At 42.4% G+C, this 18,266-nt stretch overlaps 1 protein-coding gene across 3 annotated transcripts in view; it reads right to left on the minus strand.

Moving 5' to 3' along the window:
- The window catches only part of LOC120784419 (vacuolar protein sorting-associated protein 13B-like), a 339,421-nt gene that overhangs the window by 2,558 nt on the left and 318,597 nt on the right, over nt 1-18,266 (minus strand). For all 3 annotated transcript variants that reach the window (XM_040118221.1, XM_040118219.1, XM_040118222.1), the window contains exons 52-65: nt 17,501-17,708; nt 15,829-16,017; nt 14,927-15,073; nt 13,246-13,532; nt 12,413-12,540; nt 12,068-12,264; nt 9,635-9,753; nt 7,943-8,393; nt 7,373-7,537; nt 6,818-7,046; nt 4,649-4,825; nt 4,056-4,226; nt 2,829-3,005; nt 1,132-1,234 (exon numbers count right to left, since the gene is read on the minus strand). In XM_040118221.1, the coding sequence (XP_039974155.1) occupies nt 1,132-1,234; nt 2,829-3,005; nt 4,056-4,226; nt 4,649-4,825; nt 6,818-7,046; nt 7,373-7,537; nt 7,943-8,393; nt 9,635-9,753; nt 12,068-12,264; nt 12,413-12,540; nt 13,246-13,532; nt 14,927-15,073; nt 15,829-16,017; nt 17,501-17,708 (2,748 nt within the window). The remainder of the gene's footprint in view (nt 1-1,131; nt 1,235-2,828; nt 3,006-4,055; nt 4,227-4,648; nt 4,826-6,817; nt 7,047-7,372; nt 7,538-7,942; nt 8,394-9,634; nt 9,754-12,067; nt 12,265-12,412; nt 12,541-13,245; nt 13,533-14,926; nt 15,074-15,828; nt 16,018-17,500; nt 17,709-18,266) is intronic.

Below are 18,266 nucleotides of genomic sequence, written 5' to 3' on the forward strand. Positions count from 1 at the left end.
TGTCCGACAGGCGATAATATGTGCAGGAACTGAAGTGTTCAGTCATGTTTCTCTGACAGTTTGTTTACTTTGGAAGGCAGGTGCATTGCAGAGCAGATGTTGAAGCGGCCACAGTAGGGACACTTTGGTTCTGTTCAGTGTTACTCTGCTCAAACAGCCTGACCCCTCAAGTGTCTGGGCTACCTGTAGTAGTAAAAATAATTGATGGACGCCTGATGGAAACCAGTTTGACTGCAATACAGCATGAATTAAACCTCCGGGGAGCATTATCTCAGCATTCATATATTTTTCCCTTTTTTCATCTTTGTCTAACTTTAGTACAACATACTGCTCACCCCTTGGGCAACGGCAACTAATGTGGAATGTCCTGAAGAAATATTGTATTTAAAATTTGGCCTTTTTCCTCATGGCAGTTGAGAGACAGCGATGACTGCTACCAGAAGTAAATGTTTGATAGCTATGGAAACCAAACTGCAGAAAATTCATTATAAAATGCCATAAATGCCTTTTCCATAGCTCCTGATAACCTTGTGGACACACAGGCCTCATAAATTTTTATGACGATATTAAGGGTTTCACTGCGAGAGCATACTGGAATCTCTGAAACACTCGACCTGATGCAGTTCTGTAGATTCGGCAGCGCTTCAAGCCATTTTCTTCTTTTACAGCGCAGGACCCAAAGTTAACCTTCTGCTTGGCACGACATGTGACCTTTGTAAACTGAGTCTCTCCAAACCATTGCAACATACAAAGAAAGGTGTTTCTCCTCCATCAGATTGCACAGGGAAACATCTCTGGATAGACTCACTGTTAAATAACAAGAACAATTTCTAGCTGGCGGCTTTGGCAGAGTGCTTATAAAAACCTTTTAACATGGCTCGATGAGAGCAAGGGAGGGCAGGCTGGCTACCATGTGTGGGATCAAGGTCAAACATCTTTCCAGACTTTTTTTTTTCTTTTTTTTTTTTCTGGAAAGTAGGTAATAAACTCTCCAAGGTTATTTTAAATAAGACAGCAAAAACGATGAGAGGTGGAACAGCAGATTCTCGAGAGCGTCCAATAAAAGCAAAGGCAAGACAATATGTCCCATTTCTAAAGAAGAGCTGGACAAAAGTGTCTCCGGGGTCATACCAGACATATTTAAGGTGGCTGTTCGGGGCCTGAGCCGACTTCTCCTCTACAGGCAGGTAGAGCTGTTTAGGAAGCTGCCACAATCCTGCTCCATGAAGGATCCCTGTTAGGAGAGACACGAAGACAACAAGACAGTCAGCATCAGTGCATCAGGGACATTTTATAGTCTGTGTTTGACAGCGTTGTGGATTATGGACGTGCATTTAAACACAATGTCAAATCAACAAGAAAGACTGGTTCCGTTCTAACTTAAACATCTAATGGAAAAGAGCATTTCTGTCAGTGTGTGAGTGTGCATTAAAGCAAAGTAACATTCATACCCCCCCAAAAAAACAAAAAAACACATGATTAGGAGGATTTTGTGTGTACATGTCAGAGTCAGTTCATAACCCGTGTGCGTGTGGTCAGTCCTTCAGTCCAATTTAGCTGTCAGCAGAGCGGCGGCAGCAGCAGCGAGCCAGTGAAGTCATCAAGTAGTTAAAGCAGAGCCATAAAGAACACAGCGAGCTCCATTAATGATGTCACTGCAGTGATACGCTGCAACACTGTTCAGCTCTGAGCGAGTGATTGGAAGAGTGTGTGGAGAAATATCCATGTGTTTCATAAGAGAGGACGGAGTGTGACAAAATTACATCACAAATCAATACAGCTGATCTCCCTATCTTACTGGCAGATGGCATTTTTTGTGTGTATGTTGTCACAGTGAGTACTGATGGGTGTGCCAGTGAGTGTGTCTTTCTGCTGAGGCCATGTGCATTTGCATAAGTTTGTGTTTGTGTGTGTGCTGTGTACGCTCAGAGGATCAGGTAGATCAGAGCCAGGTCCCTGGGGAGTCACTGCTCTTATACGGAGCGGCTCACCTCGATGGTCGTTTATGTGCTGTTGCTAAGACCTGGTAGCACCAACACACAACACCCTCTGACCCACTTCTCACCTCTACCCCAACCTTCTGGCCCCAATAAAACACGCTACCTCCAGAGGCCTTAACGTCCCGTATGCGCACGAGTTTGTGCATGTACTATTAGGCAAGTGCGTGTGTTTGTGTGTGTGTGTGTGTGTGTGTCTCAGCAGCACGCTCCTGGGTCCTGCTCTAATGAGGGCTGGCCTGGCCTAATAACCACGGGCCCCTGCCTAAGAGGTCTAGAAGGAGAGAAGGGAGAGATTGTCCGTCCATTATTGAATTTCCTGATGCACTCATTCCTATATGTGTTTCTTAGACTATTGTTCCTAGTTCTCCTTGGAAAGTTATACATAAGGTCTATTTGTTGACCTCGCTGCATGGCCATATCTCTCCTAACACTTCAGTATACAGTATGGCAGTTAAAATGTTAAGGGTGTAAATATTTGCATCCGTACATCACAGATTTTGCCTTCATTTGCAAATGTCCTTTAAATTATTTCAAGTGAAATGAACAAACAAATTTCAAACATGTGCAGTATCCTGTGCTTGATATTTAACCACAAAATGATGGAGCTCCCTGCCAGACACGAAAACAATAAAAAACTATTATAGAGAACGTATTAGCTTTGTGTGGCCCTAAGTGATTTTATACTAACAGTTGGTTTCCAAATGAGTTCATCATGTTTGTGTTGTTATGCTCTAATTATGCTCTTAGTTTCCTTACAACACAGCTTCTAAAGCAGCCCAAAGAAGGGAAAAACATGATGGTGTTATCTTTGACCCATCCAGAACTCACCGTATCCAGTCTGGGAAACCAATTCAGCTGCTCCCCCGATGGGCTTGGTGAAAACACCCACAATGCCTTTCCCCACTCCAGAGATGACCCCTTTGGCCTTGCTACCGGCTGAGCTCTGCATCTCCCAGTTCCTTTGGAGGTTCTGCATGGGCTGGTCCACTATGCCTGCTATTGCTCCTGTAAAACACGAGAAAAAGTTTTTGTTCTCTGCTCTTCTGATGTGCTTTGTTAATAAATACCAAATAAAAGGCTCACGATTACAAAATGCAAGATGCACACAGACTTTAAAACAACAAAGGGGCAAGGTGGTGATTTTAATTCAGTGAGACATGGGAAACAGAGTTAGATGTACAGAATCCAGTGTCATAAATGGGAATCACAGGAATTCAGGCATTCTTTTGCCCTACAGAAAATGTCTGACCATTCATTTTATGTATGACACAGATGTGGTGATTTACAGTGCATCTCAGATATAATAATCCACTCTAACCCAGAGATGCGAGCAGCTGTTTGGTTTCAATGACAATATGCTTGGACTTGAGTTTTATTGCTCTCTGGGTGTTTATTGAGTCCCTGCTGTGCTGTCTCCACTGCTCCGTCTCATAGCTCTCTCTAACTGTGCACACCACAGAGTGTGTGTGTGTGTGTGTGTGCGCGCGCGCGCGCCTCTTTCAGAGTGTGCCTTTGGACAGCAGATGAACTGTGTGTGGGCAGAACATATTTCCCTACATATTGAGTAACCTGATGTTGAGGCAAGAGGGATTATATGTGGGGCTTGATTATAAAAAGTAATAACACAACACAATAGTACCTCTATATTGATTGCTCATTTTAAACCTAAGTATTTCTTGGGGGTCATGTATTACTTGTAATGATTCTTCACGGTAACTAATTTGCGTGACTGAGAACAAAACATTGTTATTTTCCACTGCTTCTGTCATTTGTGCCATTTGTCATCGAAACACTTATGTTGTGTTATTGAAAATATAACTAATAGAGTGAGAGAAAAAAGTGATTTTCAGGACCAGGAATAGATTTAGGATCGTTCCGCTAAAATAATTCTGATATTTGGAGGGATGGCCACGAAGTCGAGAAAAATATTATGTCATTGTGCTACAGTAGTACTGATTAGCCTCAGGAATGCAAGTCACACATGTAAAAATGATGAAAACATGAGAGGCGTGCGTGTGTGTGTTTGTGTGTGAGAGGGAGTGCATCCCCACATACCTAACAAGCTAATGCCGAGTCTTGACAGCCCCTGCCTCAGTCCGTCCCCGAGGCTCTCTGGTAGCTGTCGTCTCCACTCCTCCTGCCTGGTGTAGTGCTCCTCATCCAGAGACAGGCGGTCCATGTTCCTGGCCAGACTTGTTGCTAAGTTGGTGATGGACGTCAGCGTACCTGAACACAGCAGCGGATTGCACACATGTGCCTCGCTCAAATTCATTGCTCCGAGTTTGCAATGACATTATGAATACTGCCAGCAAGAGGTGGGTCGTGAAGGTGGTTACAGTGCCTCACAATACTCAGTGGGAGATTAATTAAGTGCTTGCTCAAGGATACTTTGAACCTTCTGACAAATCTTGAAATCCTGTGATTCATGCACCGTTGGACATGTCCTACTCATACCCATGGCTATTTATTTTCTTTAATTTGATTAATTTCATTCATCACATCAAGTTGATCCTAACAAACGTGCCATCACTGCCTGATGACGACCTAAATGGAAACTGTCTATCAGATAATATAGAAAACTGTTAATTATTGTATTTGCACACAAATCCAATTAATAAAGCAAACAAAGATTGTGAACATGGTGTTACCTTTTGAGATATGTTTGACGAAGGAGGTGGTCCCTCTCGACACCCCGCTGACAAAGGCTCCAGGTCCTCGGGTCAGACCCTCATACGGCAGGCGGAAGAAGTCGGACACGCCATTACCGATGCTCCGCACCAGGCTGGCAGGGCTGCCAAGGATCTCCAGAGACCCCACCACCCAACCTGAGACAGACAAACCACACAGGATGTCGAATGGTTACATTTGTGTATAATAACGCTACATTACTGCAGCCTGAGTGCTCGTTCATGTGGTCAACAATGTTCAGGAAAACGTTACTGTTTGATAGTATGTAATAAATCTAATGCTGGGAGATTTGTTTTAAATTAATTTATTAGTAGTGTCAGAATATTTCTTCTTCTTCTTCTCATGCTGACTAGTCACTAAGAATAAGGAATTTATAAACTATTCGGAAGAGTATTGGATCTCCATTTCCTCAGTGACATTTTAGCCTACAGTTGCTAAACAGCCGTCCGTCTGTTTTCCCGAGAAACTTTTCTCTTTCAGTTTGTCTTCACAAGAAAAAAGTTGGACTGGAAGCAAATATTTAAATAAATGAACTTTAACTGTATTGTTTTCTGAGGTGGCCACGTAAAACACAATGTATAGAACATACTGTATAATATTTTACGCGTCTGAAAGGAGTTTTGCATGTAACGGAAATAAAAAGAAACACCTCTGAACCACCTACTCATAGGAGGAACAGTAAACATACGAGCCCTTTGAGTAAACTCACTTTCATTATCTCCTACGTGCCAAAAACAGTTTAAAGTGAAGGCTCTTCCAGTCAAAGCAGCTTACAGAGTAACTCAGAAAATGTTTCACATTATGCTTATATGTTTAACACTGTGTTCATTCTATCAGAATAATTTCTTAACACTACAAAGATTCACAAACACATGCACAGATACACATATACACTGGTGCATACAGACATACACACCTCTGCATGAAATCACGTGTGCCCCAGCTAGATTTACAGTCTCCTACTATCTCACCTCTCTCATTCAACCGTAGGGTCTCCATCCTATGGCGCGGCTCATTGAAATTTATGCGCTGACAATTGCATCACAAAAATCAAATAGCCATTTCTCAACGCTCTGTTCTTATTCTCTGTCAATTTGCTCTTGACTGATGGACTCTAACGGTAGGTAACCAACTCCAGTGGGGCCAAGTGGTTGTTTCTGCTTTACATGGTCTCCCAGTTGTGGTTTTGGTAAAGCGATAAGTCCTGACAGGAGCTGATGTTTACAGGGCTGAGTCATGCTTTTAAGCACAGACATACACACGCATATAGTTGAGTGTGTGCATAGACAGTGTATGCTTTTTAATATCCATATGTCCATAAGTCTTTGCATGTGCAGACCGTGGATTTACGCCTGTGGGTGTGTGTGTGATTGTAGTACCGTAGATCCTAAAGCTAATCAGTCCCAGAATGCAATGCTTCCAGGAGTCCCTCTCTCCATGATGACTCAGGAAGAGGAGAATGTGGTGAGGTGATGTGTTGAAATACGAGCAGAAATGAGGGCTCTAACGAGAGACAGTGGGAAGGAAGCATCCGGCCAGAACGCTGATTTCTGATGTGGAAATGTCTGGGTTAAATCAGACCATGTGTGGAGGCTTTGACTAGACATGAGGACAATGCAGGAGAGAGGTACGGTGCCTTTAAAGGGCCTGATAAGTCAGACTTAGAGCTGCTGGCCGTTCACGTTTTAAGCATAACATCCTGCCTACACGCAGAGTGTGAAGCAGTGAGTCAAACCTTATGACAAAACAGTAAATTACGATAAGAGGAGAATCAAAATCTTTTTTGGGGGGCTTCCAGCCACTCAGTTTCTGGTGTGAGATAGTTCTACTGCACTTTCTGCCACAAAGCAACGGGAGCCCCTGGAGCTCATGGTAGCAATCATCTCAAAAGCTCAACCCTAGACTTAAGAGAGAATAAATTATGGAATTTCTCACTCAAGCACAAAGCCTGTTATCCCTCTGTAAATAATGTGTGTGCAACATCCTCACTCTGTTGAGACTATATGAAACTCAAGCTGGCTTACAGAACCATTTGCCGTATGTGGTAAGTGATGTGGCAAGAGGGGAGTACGTTGCATTTGAGCGAGACAAAAAAGCTGTGTGTGTGTGTCCCTCTGTCCATGACCTACCAGCTCTGAAGAGGGCTCCAGCAGCATAGTGCATGGCCAGAGCGTGGACCAGCTGTCTGGCAGTGGTGCAGAGTGGCCCTCTCTCGAACAGAGAGAAGGAGAGAGGAGTATGGTCTGAAGCGATATACAGCTTCAGGGAGGCATGGATGCTGACCAGCAGGTTGACTGGCTGGATGGTCAGCTTCTGCAGCCGCACAGGGCTGACCAACGCCTGCATCGACTGAAGCACCTGGATGATATTGATAACACAATATTAGCCATGAGAACTATTTTGTTTTTCAGATATTTGCCAAAATATAAATATCACCATTTATCCCTGTCATTAACAGTATTATTTCACCATTACATGATGTGACCGTGATGACATAAGTGCAGGAACACAACCGTGGATCACTGTTCTCTTAGCCATAATGAGGTCGGATGCTGCTATCTGTATGTCTGGCCCAAGCTGAACATACCACTGTGATAATAATGTAATGCAGTGAGCAAACCAAGTGACTAAAATATGAAGCCTCATCAGTACCTAAATTAGACATTAAATTATGAAGAGTGCACCTGCTCAGGGAGGACGGGGGCTGATCCAGGCTCTCTACTCCTCTGGGTCTCTGCTACAGCTGAGGCCATAGCTCTGTCGGGGATGTAGGTGTAGAACAGGGTCTTGATGTAGTAAACAAAGGTGTCTTCGAGGTAGACTCTGGCAGGCTGCAGCTGGAAGGTGACCTAAGGAGAATGCACACAAAGCTGTCACGAGACCAGCTGATTCATGATTGTTGTGAAGGGAATCAAATGACATGGACACACTGATTCCTCGTCTCTGAAAAAGGGTTCAAAAGCAAAAAGTCTGTTGTAAAACAATCTACTGCTGAATTTTTACACTGTGTTCAGTTTATGTAAAACTTTATGCTTGAATGCTGCTAAGTGACTCGTAATGTGGTTCCCATGTGTTCCATTAGGCCAAATACTATACTTTTTTGGGTGCTAAGATGATCGCTGGAAACTACTGCGCAGTTGCTAGGTTATACTATGGGATTGCTGGAGTTACAGATGTAGGTAGCTAACAGTACTAGTGCAGAGTCTACTGCGACGAATGAAATGCAAATACAAAGACAGAGGAATGAATCCAACCTCCTCCACAGTGCATTTGTCTCCAGACAGCGTCATCCTCAGCTGCAGGAAACAAGAGCTTTTGAACTCCTCCAGGGCTTCAGGAGACTCTGTGGGGTTGGCATCACTGCTCCACGGACCCCCGGGATCAGCTCCCCCTCTCTGATCCTGGCACAGCAGCACGGGGAAGTGGAAACTTGCTCGGTTATAAAGCTGGTTGTCTAATTGCAGACTGGAGCAGAAGACCTCAATCAGAGAGGTATCCGGCATCAGAGCTAAGAGGGGCGCTGTGCCCATGCCAGGGTCACCTGCCAGCTCCAGGGGAAGGGAGGGAGGTGCTGGAGCCAGGCTGAGGAGCAGCTTGGTCAACGTGAGTCTCAGCAGCTCCACAGAACCAGAGGGGCTAGTGATGTCATCACTAAGCGCCACACTGGTCTCACTCAGGAGGACTCTGAAGGACAGTTTGGAAGGCCTGAAAACCAAACAGAAGTTATTAATCAGAAAGCACAGTATGATATAGTGGAATAAATAAAAAAATTTAAAGCCGAGTGGGCTTTTCACTCCTGCTAGTGTAGCAATAGGTAAGGCTGTCGCAAGTTTAACTGTCCTTTTTGCTGTCAAAAACAAAAAAACACCTCCATCTCCTCCAACATATCTCAAGTTTCAACTATGCATGTGTATGATGATTCTGATTATTCACAGAGGATAAGAGGCCAAACTCATTCATCTTGTGCTGAAAATGTTTCATGAGTTTCCTACCACCAGAGCACATTAACAGAGATCACTGATGTAAATTGTTTACATTTACCTCATATGTGAATATTTCAATTTCCTGTTTTGACAAAATGACAAAGCAGCTACATGTTGATGTAATGGAACAGAGTTGTAATACGGTGGCCCTGAGAGCGTAAGAAAACACATGAGAATAGACAAAACACAAGCAAATTAAGAAAACATCTCCAACAACTTGACAACACATGTCCAGCATTTAGAAGAAAATGCTGCAAAGTGGAAAAAAAAAACAACCAAATACAGAAACACTGCAAGTAGCACAGTAAACAACGGAAGTGTTGCCAGAAGTAAGTAAAAAGTGATGACCAGGGCTGGGATATGCTTGTTATTACTATGGTGACTCCAAAAGTTACTGAGGTTTACTATCCATTAGTGGGGCTGAAATGTCTGCTGAAAAATCTAAGTTTTGTTTTTTATCCTTTCTTTAAAGAATTTGATCGCATGATTGCGATATTATTCCAGATATCTACTGTTACCCCTTAAGCGTTTCTGTATTTGGTTGTGTTTTCCCACTTGGCAGCATTTTGTCTAAATGCAGCGCATGTGTTGTCAAACTGGTGAAGATGTCTTCTTAGTTTGCTCGTGTTTTTATCTATTTGCATGCATTTTCTTGACTTGCAGAGCGTAATACCATGCTCTACTATATAGCTAATTTCACTCCAGACAACAGAAGAAGGTTTTAGTGCCCTCCTGTGGTGAAAATGATGCTTTTTTTCTTCATGTTTGGAGTCTAGTAACAGCTGCTGCATAAAACATTACTGTTAATAATAATCATTAAGCAATTTGAATTGAAGACAGTACGTGGCACAGTGGTAGATATCCTGAGGTTACAAAGAACAACATGCACAGATGATTATTATGACTCAAATATAAAGGGAGCATGAAACAACAACAATAACACCACTGCCTGTGGACACATACCTGCTATGCTGGTTGATTACAGTATCCACACTGCCCTCTGGTGCCAGAGACAAAACCAGGGTACCTCTCTCATATACCAGGCCTATGTAGAGACACCCAAAGCCTGGCAGGAACACCACCTGAACATAACAGAATACAAATCTGTGGTGAGATGGACTGAGACAATTTCGAAAGGCCACGGAAAGAGAGTTGCACCTTGAATCAACTTTGAGGAGGTAATTTAACCCATTCACAAATCATAGCTCAGCTCAGTTCTCTTTACATTGTTCATCACATGTGTGTGTGTTTCAGAGCATACATGTGTCTGACTTTAACCTCCACCACTGCAGGTCCAGAATGATCAGCCCCTCATGTGACGAAAGGAAGCAGATCCCTTCTGAACACTTTGCTGAGCAGTCATAACAAGTCCAACCTTTGACCTCTCACCCCTACCACAGAGGTCAGACACAGACCTCAAAGTAACCAGAGATCCACAGCCTCAACCTCAACCCCAACCCGCAGCTGGCTAGACACAACACCAAACATTAGACACACTACTCCTTAACATCTAGCTAATCCCACACTATTACACTGACCAGACCAAAACTACTTAGGCTAGCTCGCCACTCAACTCCAGTGGGCACTCACACACACACACACACACACACACACACACACACACACACACACACACACACACACACACACACACACACACACACACCAGCCATTACAGGGACTGTTTTCTTATTATTGGAACTGTGATGTCAAGTTCTTGGATGTGTACCAGTTGTAATTAAAAAAGTAAAATCTGATAAGAAGAAGTTAAGGAAAATGTGTGTGTATTGACAAGTACAGATGAGATTGGCCCATTTTTGAGAAGAGGGATAATGAAGTGTTACATTCCTTTACTTAGTCATAAAAAAGTATAGTTACCAAAAGGGAAATGTACTGTATATTTTGCTTTGAGGGAAATGAAATGCTCTCGCATGTAAGATAAACTCTTCACAGCTTTACACCTATATCCTACCTACAGTATACAATGAAACTGAGCACACTGCTGTGCAATATCACTAAAATGTTAAATGATTAAGAATTGTCCCATCTTACAATAGCTGTATTATTTTTAAGTTGAAGAGTATTTGAAGGTATTTCATATTATGTACAGTATTATTAAAAACAAACAAGGGTTGTGTCTAATGCACCACGGCTCCACATGGTAAGGAACCACCTGAACAATTAAGAAACCAGATTGTTGGACTGCATAAAGATGGGAGAGGGTACAAGAGCATCAGTAGGCCACTGAATATAAGCTGAAACACAGTTGCAGCAGTGGTTGGGAGGTACGGGAAGAGCCGTAACACCAATAACAGAAGGCGCAGTGACTGTCCTAAAAAAAATGACTCCACGCACAAAAATAGATGGGTAAGTGCTACTGACTTGGCACAAAGATTATCTGTGGAATTTGGTGTTTCACTGACAGATCCCACAGTGCGAAGGACACTGCATGAAGTCAGCCTCTAGGAACGGCATTCAAGAAGAAAACCACTGCTCACAAAACTGCAAAATTAAACTCTGCCAAAGAACATGAAAAGAAACCTGATGGATGTTGGCACCACATTCTTTGGTCAGATGAAACCAAAAGAAATTAGCTTGGATCACATGGAGTCCAGCATGTTTGGTGTGGACCTGGCCAGGACTACCACAGTGACTGCATAGTGCCGACTGTGAAACATAGAGCTGGGGCTGTGCTAATATGGGGCTGCATAGGTGCAAAATGGTGTAGGGGAGATTACATTTTTAGACGGCACTATGAATGCAGGTTTGTTATACCCAAATGCTGAATGAAAAGATGACTCCCAGTCTCACAGGAGACAGGAGAGGAATTTTCCTACATGCCATCATCCCAAACCCACTGCAACAAACACAACAAGAGTTTTTTTTTTTTTTTGTTTGTTTGTTTTTTTTTAAAGTGAAAGCTTTGAGCTGGTTAAGTTTGTCCCCTGACCTGAATCCAAGAGATCACCTCTGGAGTATTTTAAAGCAGAAGGCAGAGCAACAAATCCCCTCCAGCACAGAGCAGCTGAAAAGAATCATCTGTGGAGAACAGCAGAACATCTCTCCACAGATTTGTGCAAGACTGGTTTCATCCATGTCCAGCAGGATCAAATCCTCAAAATAAAGGCGGACATACAAAATATTGAAAAAAATAAAAGAATGGAATCTCACTAATGAAAGATGTACTGACTTTTGTTGCAGCTGGTTCTTAAATATGGAGCTTTCGATTAGTCAAATGTTTGTTTTTCAAATTAATTGGTATCATTCCATTTTGGCTTTGGCTAAAAACAAATAAAATTGTATTAAATGGACAGGACTTGTAATTACTTAACATTTTGCTGATAATGACAAGGAGTATACTCAGTTTTGTTGTTTACTGTACATGCATGCCTCTACCTGAGTGCCGAGGCAGTTGATATCTACGGGGTCAGTCCAGTCAGTGGTGCTGTGGCCTGAGGTGGTTTTCAGCAGTAGTGCGGGCAGAACCTCTTTCTGCCTGCACTCTGGGAAACTGGAAAAGTGGTGGTAGAGCTCATGGTGCAGAGAACAATTAGCAGGCAGAGGACGGCAGTATACCTCAGTCTTTGGAGTTTCTATGACAGATAAGAGAAAATAGTATAACTGAAAATTAGCATGGTAACCCAAAAAAGCGTGTGGCAAAGGAAATGGAAAGCCCAGAGAAGATCTGGGAAATGGACCGGAATAGAAGAGAGGTGTCCAGTCAGACCTTGCCCATCTTACCTTTGACATTTTCCTTTAACAGCAGTGGGATAGGACACTTGTTGTGGATCAGCATGCGAGGACAGGGGTCCTCATTCAGAGTGATGTATGTCACCCCAAGATGCTCCTGATATGTCAGTACTATGGCTCTGCAAGACATAAATAAAAACATCAATAAACAAACCCGTAAATAAACTTTGCACAGACAGCTCATATCCCAAACCATTCTAACAAAACACAGATAGGAGCCCACACACCGTCTAGCATGCAAAACGTCACATTACAGCTACGTCCATTCTCAAATCTCTTTGGTCAGGCAGTGACACACCATTACTGTGTGTATGTGTGTGTCTCCATATTTGTGCTTTTGTTTATATCTACTTTAGTGCACAAACACACAGCAAATGAGTGAAGCCTAGTTGGCCTATCAAACACCATAACACAAAGGTATATCTGTGAAAACAATACATTATTTGCACATCGGCCTATTTATTGTATTATAGCACTGTGTTTTTGGTAATTGAAAGCGATCCAAAAAGCTATTTAATCAGGCTACCCATTGGGTAAGAGATTCAGGGAAGAATAAAGTCTAAAAGACAGAAAAAAACAAAAGAAAGTAAGAAAGAAAGAACAACATGAAATAGACTGAGAGGGAGCAATTGCACAAGACAAGCTGAGAAATTGACAGTGGAAATGTTGAGGCCATTTCTCATTTTGCTTCATCTACAGTGTTTAACAAGCTGTGACTAGCTACAGTGCCTCCACGCTTGGTGTCTTGTGCCAGCTGGGGTTCAGAACCCTGCTCTAAATGGACTGTCACAGCCAGCAAACCACAAATGCTCCGCTACACCCACCTGCTGCTAAGGCCAGTCCCAGAGTCTGGTTCCCCAGGAATAGACAAACTCTGCCTGGGGAAGTCTGGTCGAATGGGAGCAGGGAGGCTCCATGCTGCAGATCCAACTCCGGCATCAGGCCTGGGAAACAAGCTGAAGAGCATGTGTCTGAGTGGCAGAGGGTACTCCACCTTTCCTGGGACACTGGTTTGGACAAGGTCCCAGCATGGCACTGAGCGGGGCTTGGCCAGGGATGAGTCTTCAGAGGGAGCCATGCTGAAGACTGCTGTCTCTGGTATCTCACAGGCCTGGGGAGAGGACATAATGTAAACATGTTGAAAAGGAAGAGGAGAGGAGAGAGAAAGAGAGGAGAGGCAAGTAAAAGAAAGAAGGGAAGGAGAGGAGAGAAAACAGAAGAAAATAAAAGAATTTAAAGCGAGGAGACAGATGAGGAAGGAAAAAAACAGAAAATGAAAAAAAGCTTTGACAGAAGAAAAAGAAGAGACAAAAAAACATAGAGGTGAGGAGAGCAAATAAAAAGTAATAGGGGAGTAGACAAAAGTTGCATTAGAAAAGGGCATGCATGAGATGGGACATGCAGGCAAAGAAGAAAAGAAAAACTGTAAGCAAAGAAGATGCAAGTGATTACAACAAAAGATACATGGTAAAACCACATTGTTATTGTACTCTCTTCTTTCTCCCACTGAGCTTAGCGATAAATTGGTAGCAGAGAAGCCCTGCTGTGCTGGTTTAGCAGTCAGTGAGCAGTGAGTAGTTGAGGACTGTAGGGATTAGGGACTAAGCATGATGAATAGACCAACTAAAAAGGCATTCCTGGCCTTGTTTGTGGTTTGTGTTATTGTTAAGCCCAGCACCCGCTATGTAGTTTTTTAGGCTCTTTTCTTTTTCAAAAGTTTTTCAGTCAATTAGTGGCAACTGGCAAGCTTTGCCATCCTTCTTTAAGGGGATCTGAAGGCTTGTTAGATGACATCACTACATTGTTGCTCTCTTTGGGGACAAGCAGCAGATGAAAGTGAGAAGGGAAACCTGCATTCAATTCTGGGTGTTTGTCTAATGTCCTTATGAAGTGCCATTGCCACATTGTGAGAACAGTGGAGGGAAAGAAGGGGGAACAACATTATCTGATGGAAAACGGCTTGCTACAACCCTGCAATGTGTATGTGTGGTAGTGGTGGGGTGGATGTATGTGAGTAATGTGCGTAGGGAAGATACTGTATGTGTGAAGCTTCAGGGACTTAAGCAGGACAGGACAGACATGATGCAGGACCATATAGATACATTAAAACACACATACACACACAGGCCTTATTGTTATGAGGTAGCAGTATGGAACGGAAGCTGTGCGTCCAGGATTTGCAGGATTTCACAGTGTTTAATAGAGCTGGAACAAACAGTTAAGCTGGTGGGGATTTAGGTGTTGATGTATGAAATATTTTCCTTGTAGCGCTTTGAAAACTTGTCTCAGATGTTCTAGCACTACGCCAGCACAAGCAGTTGTTTTAAATGTTTAAATAAAGGTGGGGAAAAAAAACATACAAAAAGATTCTGTATTAGTGTGTTTCAAATTTTTTACCAAGGACAAAAACAGCATGGCTGTTTCAAAGTGTGATTCAGAGAAATGCCCAGTTGAGGCTACAGATAGGAGAAAGCATGTGTTCATGTGAGCATTTATGCACAGTACCTGGTTATCAGTTCCCAGTGCGTGGTCAGTCAGCAGAGGCCTGTACTGAATCGTGTAAGGAGTGCTGTTGACAAGAATTGTTCTGTCCTCTATCTGTAGGATCTGGATGCCGTGTCTCACCACAGACGACACACAGAACTGACACAGCTACAGGGGAAACAACAGTCACTAAGTTGCCAGCTACAAGTGATACAGTGAAAAACACTAAATTATTTACGTTAGAGATCTGGATATCATCTTCATGTGGTGAGATGCATAGCTAGTGAAGTTGATGCAGTAATAAAAGATACATTCAAAAAAGTTTTGAGAAAATCTTCACTCATTTGCCATCTGTTCAACATCTTCTGAAAAACTGTTTTCAGTTGACTGATTATACTCCACTATACTAAAAACATTTTCATGGTACCATCCATTGCCTTAAAGTAGAATTCAATGACTTTAAATAACTATTTCAAGACCTAAATTTTATTCCCTCATAGTTTGATAATGTTTTTTAAGGCCAGTATACCTTTTTTTGTTCTGTCTAAAAAATGTGCTTCTTTTTTTTCCATTTTACTTAACAATATATCACATTATATCTCTGTTTTGGTATCAGTATATATATCTAAGCAAGTAAACAGTTTGGTTAACTACAGTTGGCTTGAGGTAGATAAAACTGCTAATGAATAAAGACAGCTGAAAGGTCCATGTAATTCAATAAACACACCAGAACGTATAAAATGCATTCTGATATATTACTACAAAGTCCCCCATTAAAACCCTAATTTGTCTTGACTTTATAATTCTATAAACTACTTCACTTTCCCTGTTTGGAATACATCTTTTTAAATATCAGGACATTCAATGAGGAGTGGTGACTACGTGTTATTTAAGCTTTAAACTTTGACTGTTGTTTCCCTCACCTTCTGTCTTCCAGGGAAGGCTCCCAGGGTGATGTCGGCCTCTACATATCCCTCCTCATCCAGAGTGACCACCTCTGAGCCTGATCCCTCCTTCCATCGAGGAGAAGTCAAGTCATGGACCAGTTTCAGTGCTGTGGACTTGTGGACGGTGTTAGTATGGGCCCAGTAGATACCAATCTGGAAGGCTTCCTGGATCATGGGGAGCAAGATAGCATACAGGGGGGGCAGGGTGAGAATGGGTGATTGAGAAAGCGATAAAGGAATCAGAGGCGAAATCACTGTCAGTCATGTCAGACAAATGTTACTATTAAAATTAACTGAGTCTGGTTGCATTTTGGAAACAGTCAGATGCTAGGGTCAACTGTGGCTTCATTTCTCTTTCTTGTTAACTCAGCACAGTGTTTCTGACAGTGTCCATGTTTCCTGCATAGCTTTTCACACAGTCCTGGCAACTGAGAAGTCTATAACCTCCACCACTGTAGGCTATTTTATGAGAACCATAGTAATTTAAGTGCCTAGCATATGCTTGAGTGGCATCTGTTTCAGCATCAGAAGTCGCCCCCCCCCCAACCGATCAACTCTGAGAGTCACCAAGTCTTCTCTCCACTTGTCATTCCATGATAAATAGCAGGGTGCTATGGAAACAATGCTTTATTTGTTTCTATTTCACAGGCTATTACACATTTACCACTTTTTATTTTGTTTCTTTGTGCTGAACCGTATCAGCACTTGTTCTTTGAAATGTTGCCTTCCCGCTTAGCCCTGGGTTAGTGGCAGAGAAATCTGTTTATGTGTGTGTTATGTTCCACAGGGGGAAAACCATCTGCAGACCTCTTCCTCTGATCTCAGAAACCAGTGAGAAGACATGCCTACAGTATATGGTGACAGAGCTTGGCTGCAGATAAATACTTAGGCAGGGAATATTGTTGTAATGCAGCTCTGGTGAATGATCTCAGGTTTTGTGCTTATTAGTCAAGACTGAAATGAGAAAAGAGCTGGTTTCATACTGAAGGCTGTTCCAGGTCTTGATCTAAAAACAAAATATATCTTTAGTGCAATTTTAAGATCACTGCAGTTCATAGAGTGACTAAGATTTGGAAAGCATACAATCTATTAATGTCTTTCAGAATCAGAATTAGCTTTACTGGTTAAATTGTGTCCTGATTGGAAACATTCATGCAATATGACTCCTTTGATGTAGCATAGCAAATGGTGTGTAAGAAGTCTAAGTGGTATAAAAAAATTAAGAACAGAAAATTTGTTTTTGGGTATATACTTTTGCATATGCAAGTTATTTTACTTGTCCTGTGAACCTGTGGAAATTACTGTATAATCTCTTCTGTGGATCTGGAGGGAGATTTCTAAAGTCTAAGAAAATAACCCTGATGGTGTCATCTGGGTTATTTTGATTCGGGCTTGAAGACCACACATTTTCAGTAGAAAGCCTATGTTACAATTGGAGGCATGGAGTTTGGAAGACATGTTGCATTTACCTGGTAAGGGAAGTCTAACAAAAGATGCTAGTGATTTACATTACGGGAAATGTTGAATACAGCATTTTTGGAACTTGGAACTAACAACTATGATACTTTGGCCTCAGTAGCTTTGGTTTTGACTCTTTGTCTTTAAATGTGTCAACTGCACGATACATATAGTGTAGATGGCATCCTACCTTGAAGTTGGGTGGTACAATGACCTTGCCGGCTGGTATCTGGAGAACAATGGTCTCTCCCTCAAAAAGCCAGAGGTCCCATTGGGAGTTATTGGCCAGCAGGGCCCAGGGCAGCAGCTCCACCAGCAAAGTGTTCAGGCCAGACTTCCAGCAGGACAATTTCACCTGCATGGGACTGTCCCACTGGGCAAGGGGCTCCAGCACAGACCTGGGGAGAGAACACATTTCCACAGAAATCATCCTAATAGCAAGAGAGTAATTAGATTGTACTGCAGTGACCATTGACAGGTATACAGTATATGACAGAAAACAGACTGATCCAATGGAGAAATTGGTACCCCGTTCCACTGTATGTCGGAATGTCAGAAGTTTCAGATATTCTATAAAGAGGTTCATGAACTGATTTCCAAATTGGCAAAAAAGTGTTGTTCCTGTTCCCCCCTGTTCCCCTGCTAAAATATGTCTATTACAGACTATATACCCTGAAAATGTTCCAGGAAATGTAAGGAAACACAAACTAATTACTTTCTGTCTGTTCCAAGCCAAATGTGTAATTGCTTTAAAATGGATGGATATTCAAAGACCAAATTATAGCTAGCTAACGAGATCTCTTGCAGTTCAGCATTAGAATAACTGACTTATATAGTAAGAAGTTAAGTTGAGGATTTTTACAAGTTGTGGATGCCTTTCTTAAATTTTATGAACAACTTGCTGGCCTTTGATGAGACAAGGGTGTGGTGCTACCGTCGTTACTCCAAAGTAGCTT

The sequence above is a fragment of the Xiphias gladius genome, chromosome 22 (assembly GCF_016859285.1).
Source record: "Xiphias gladius isolate SHS-SW01 ecotype Sanya breed wild chromosome 22, ASM1685928v1, whole genome shotgun sequence".
Lineage (NCBI taxonomy): Eukaryota > Metazoa > Chordata > Actinopteri > Istiophoriformes > Xiphiidae > Xiphias > Xiphias gladius.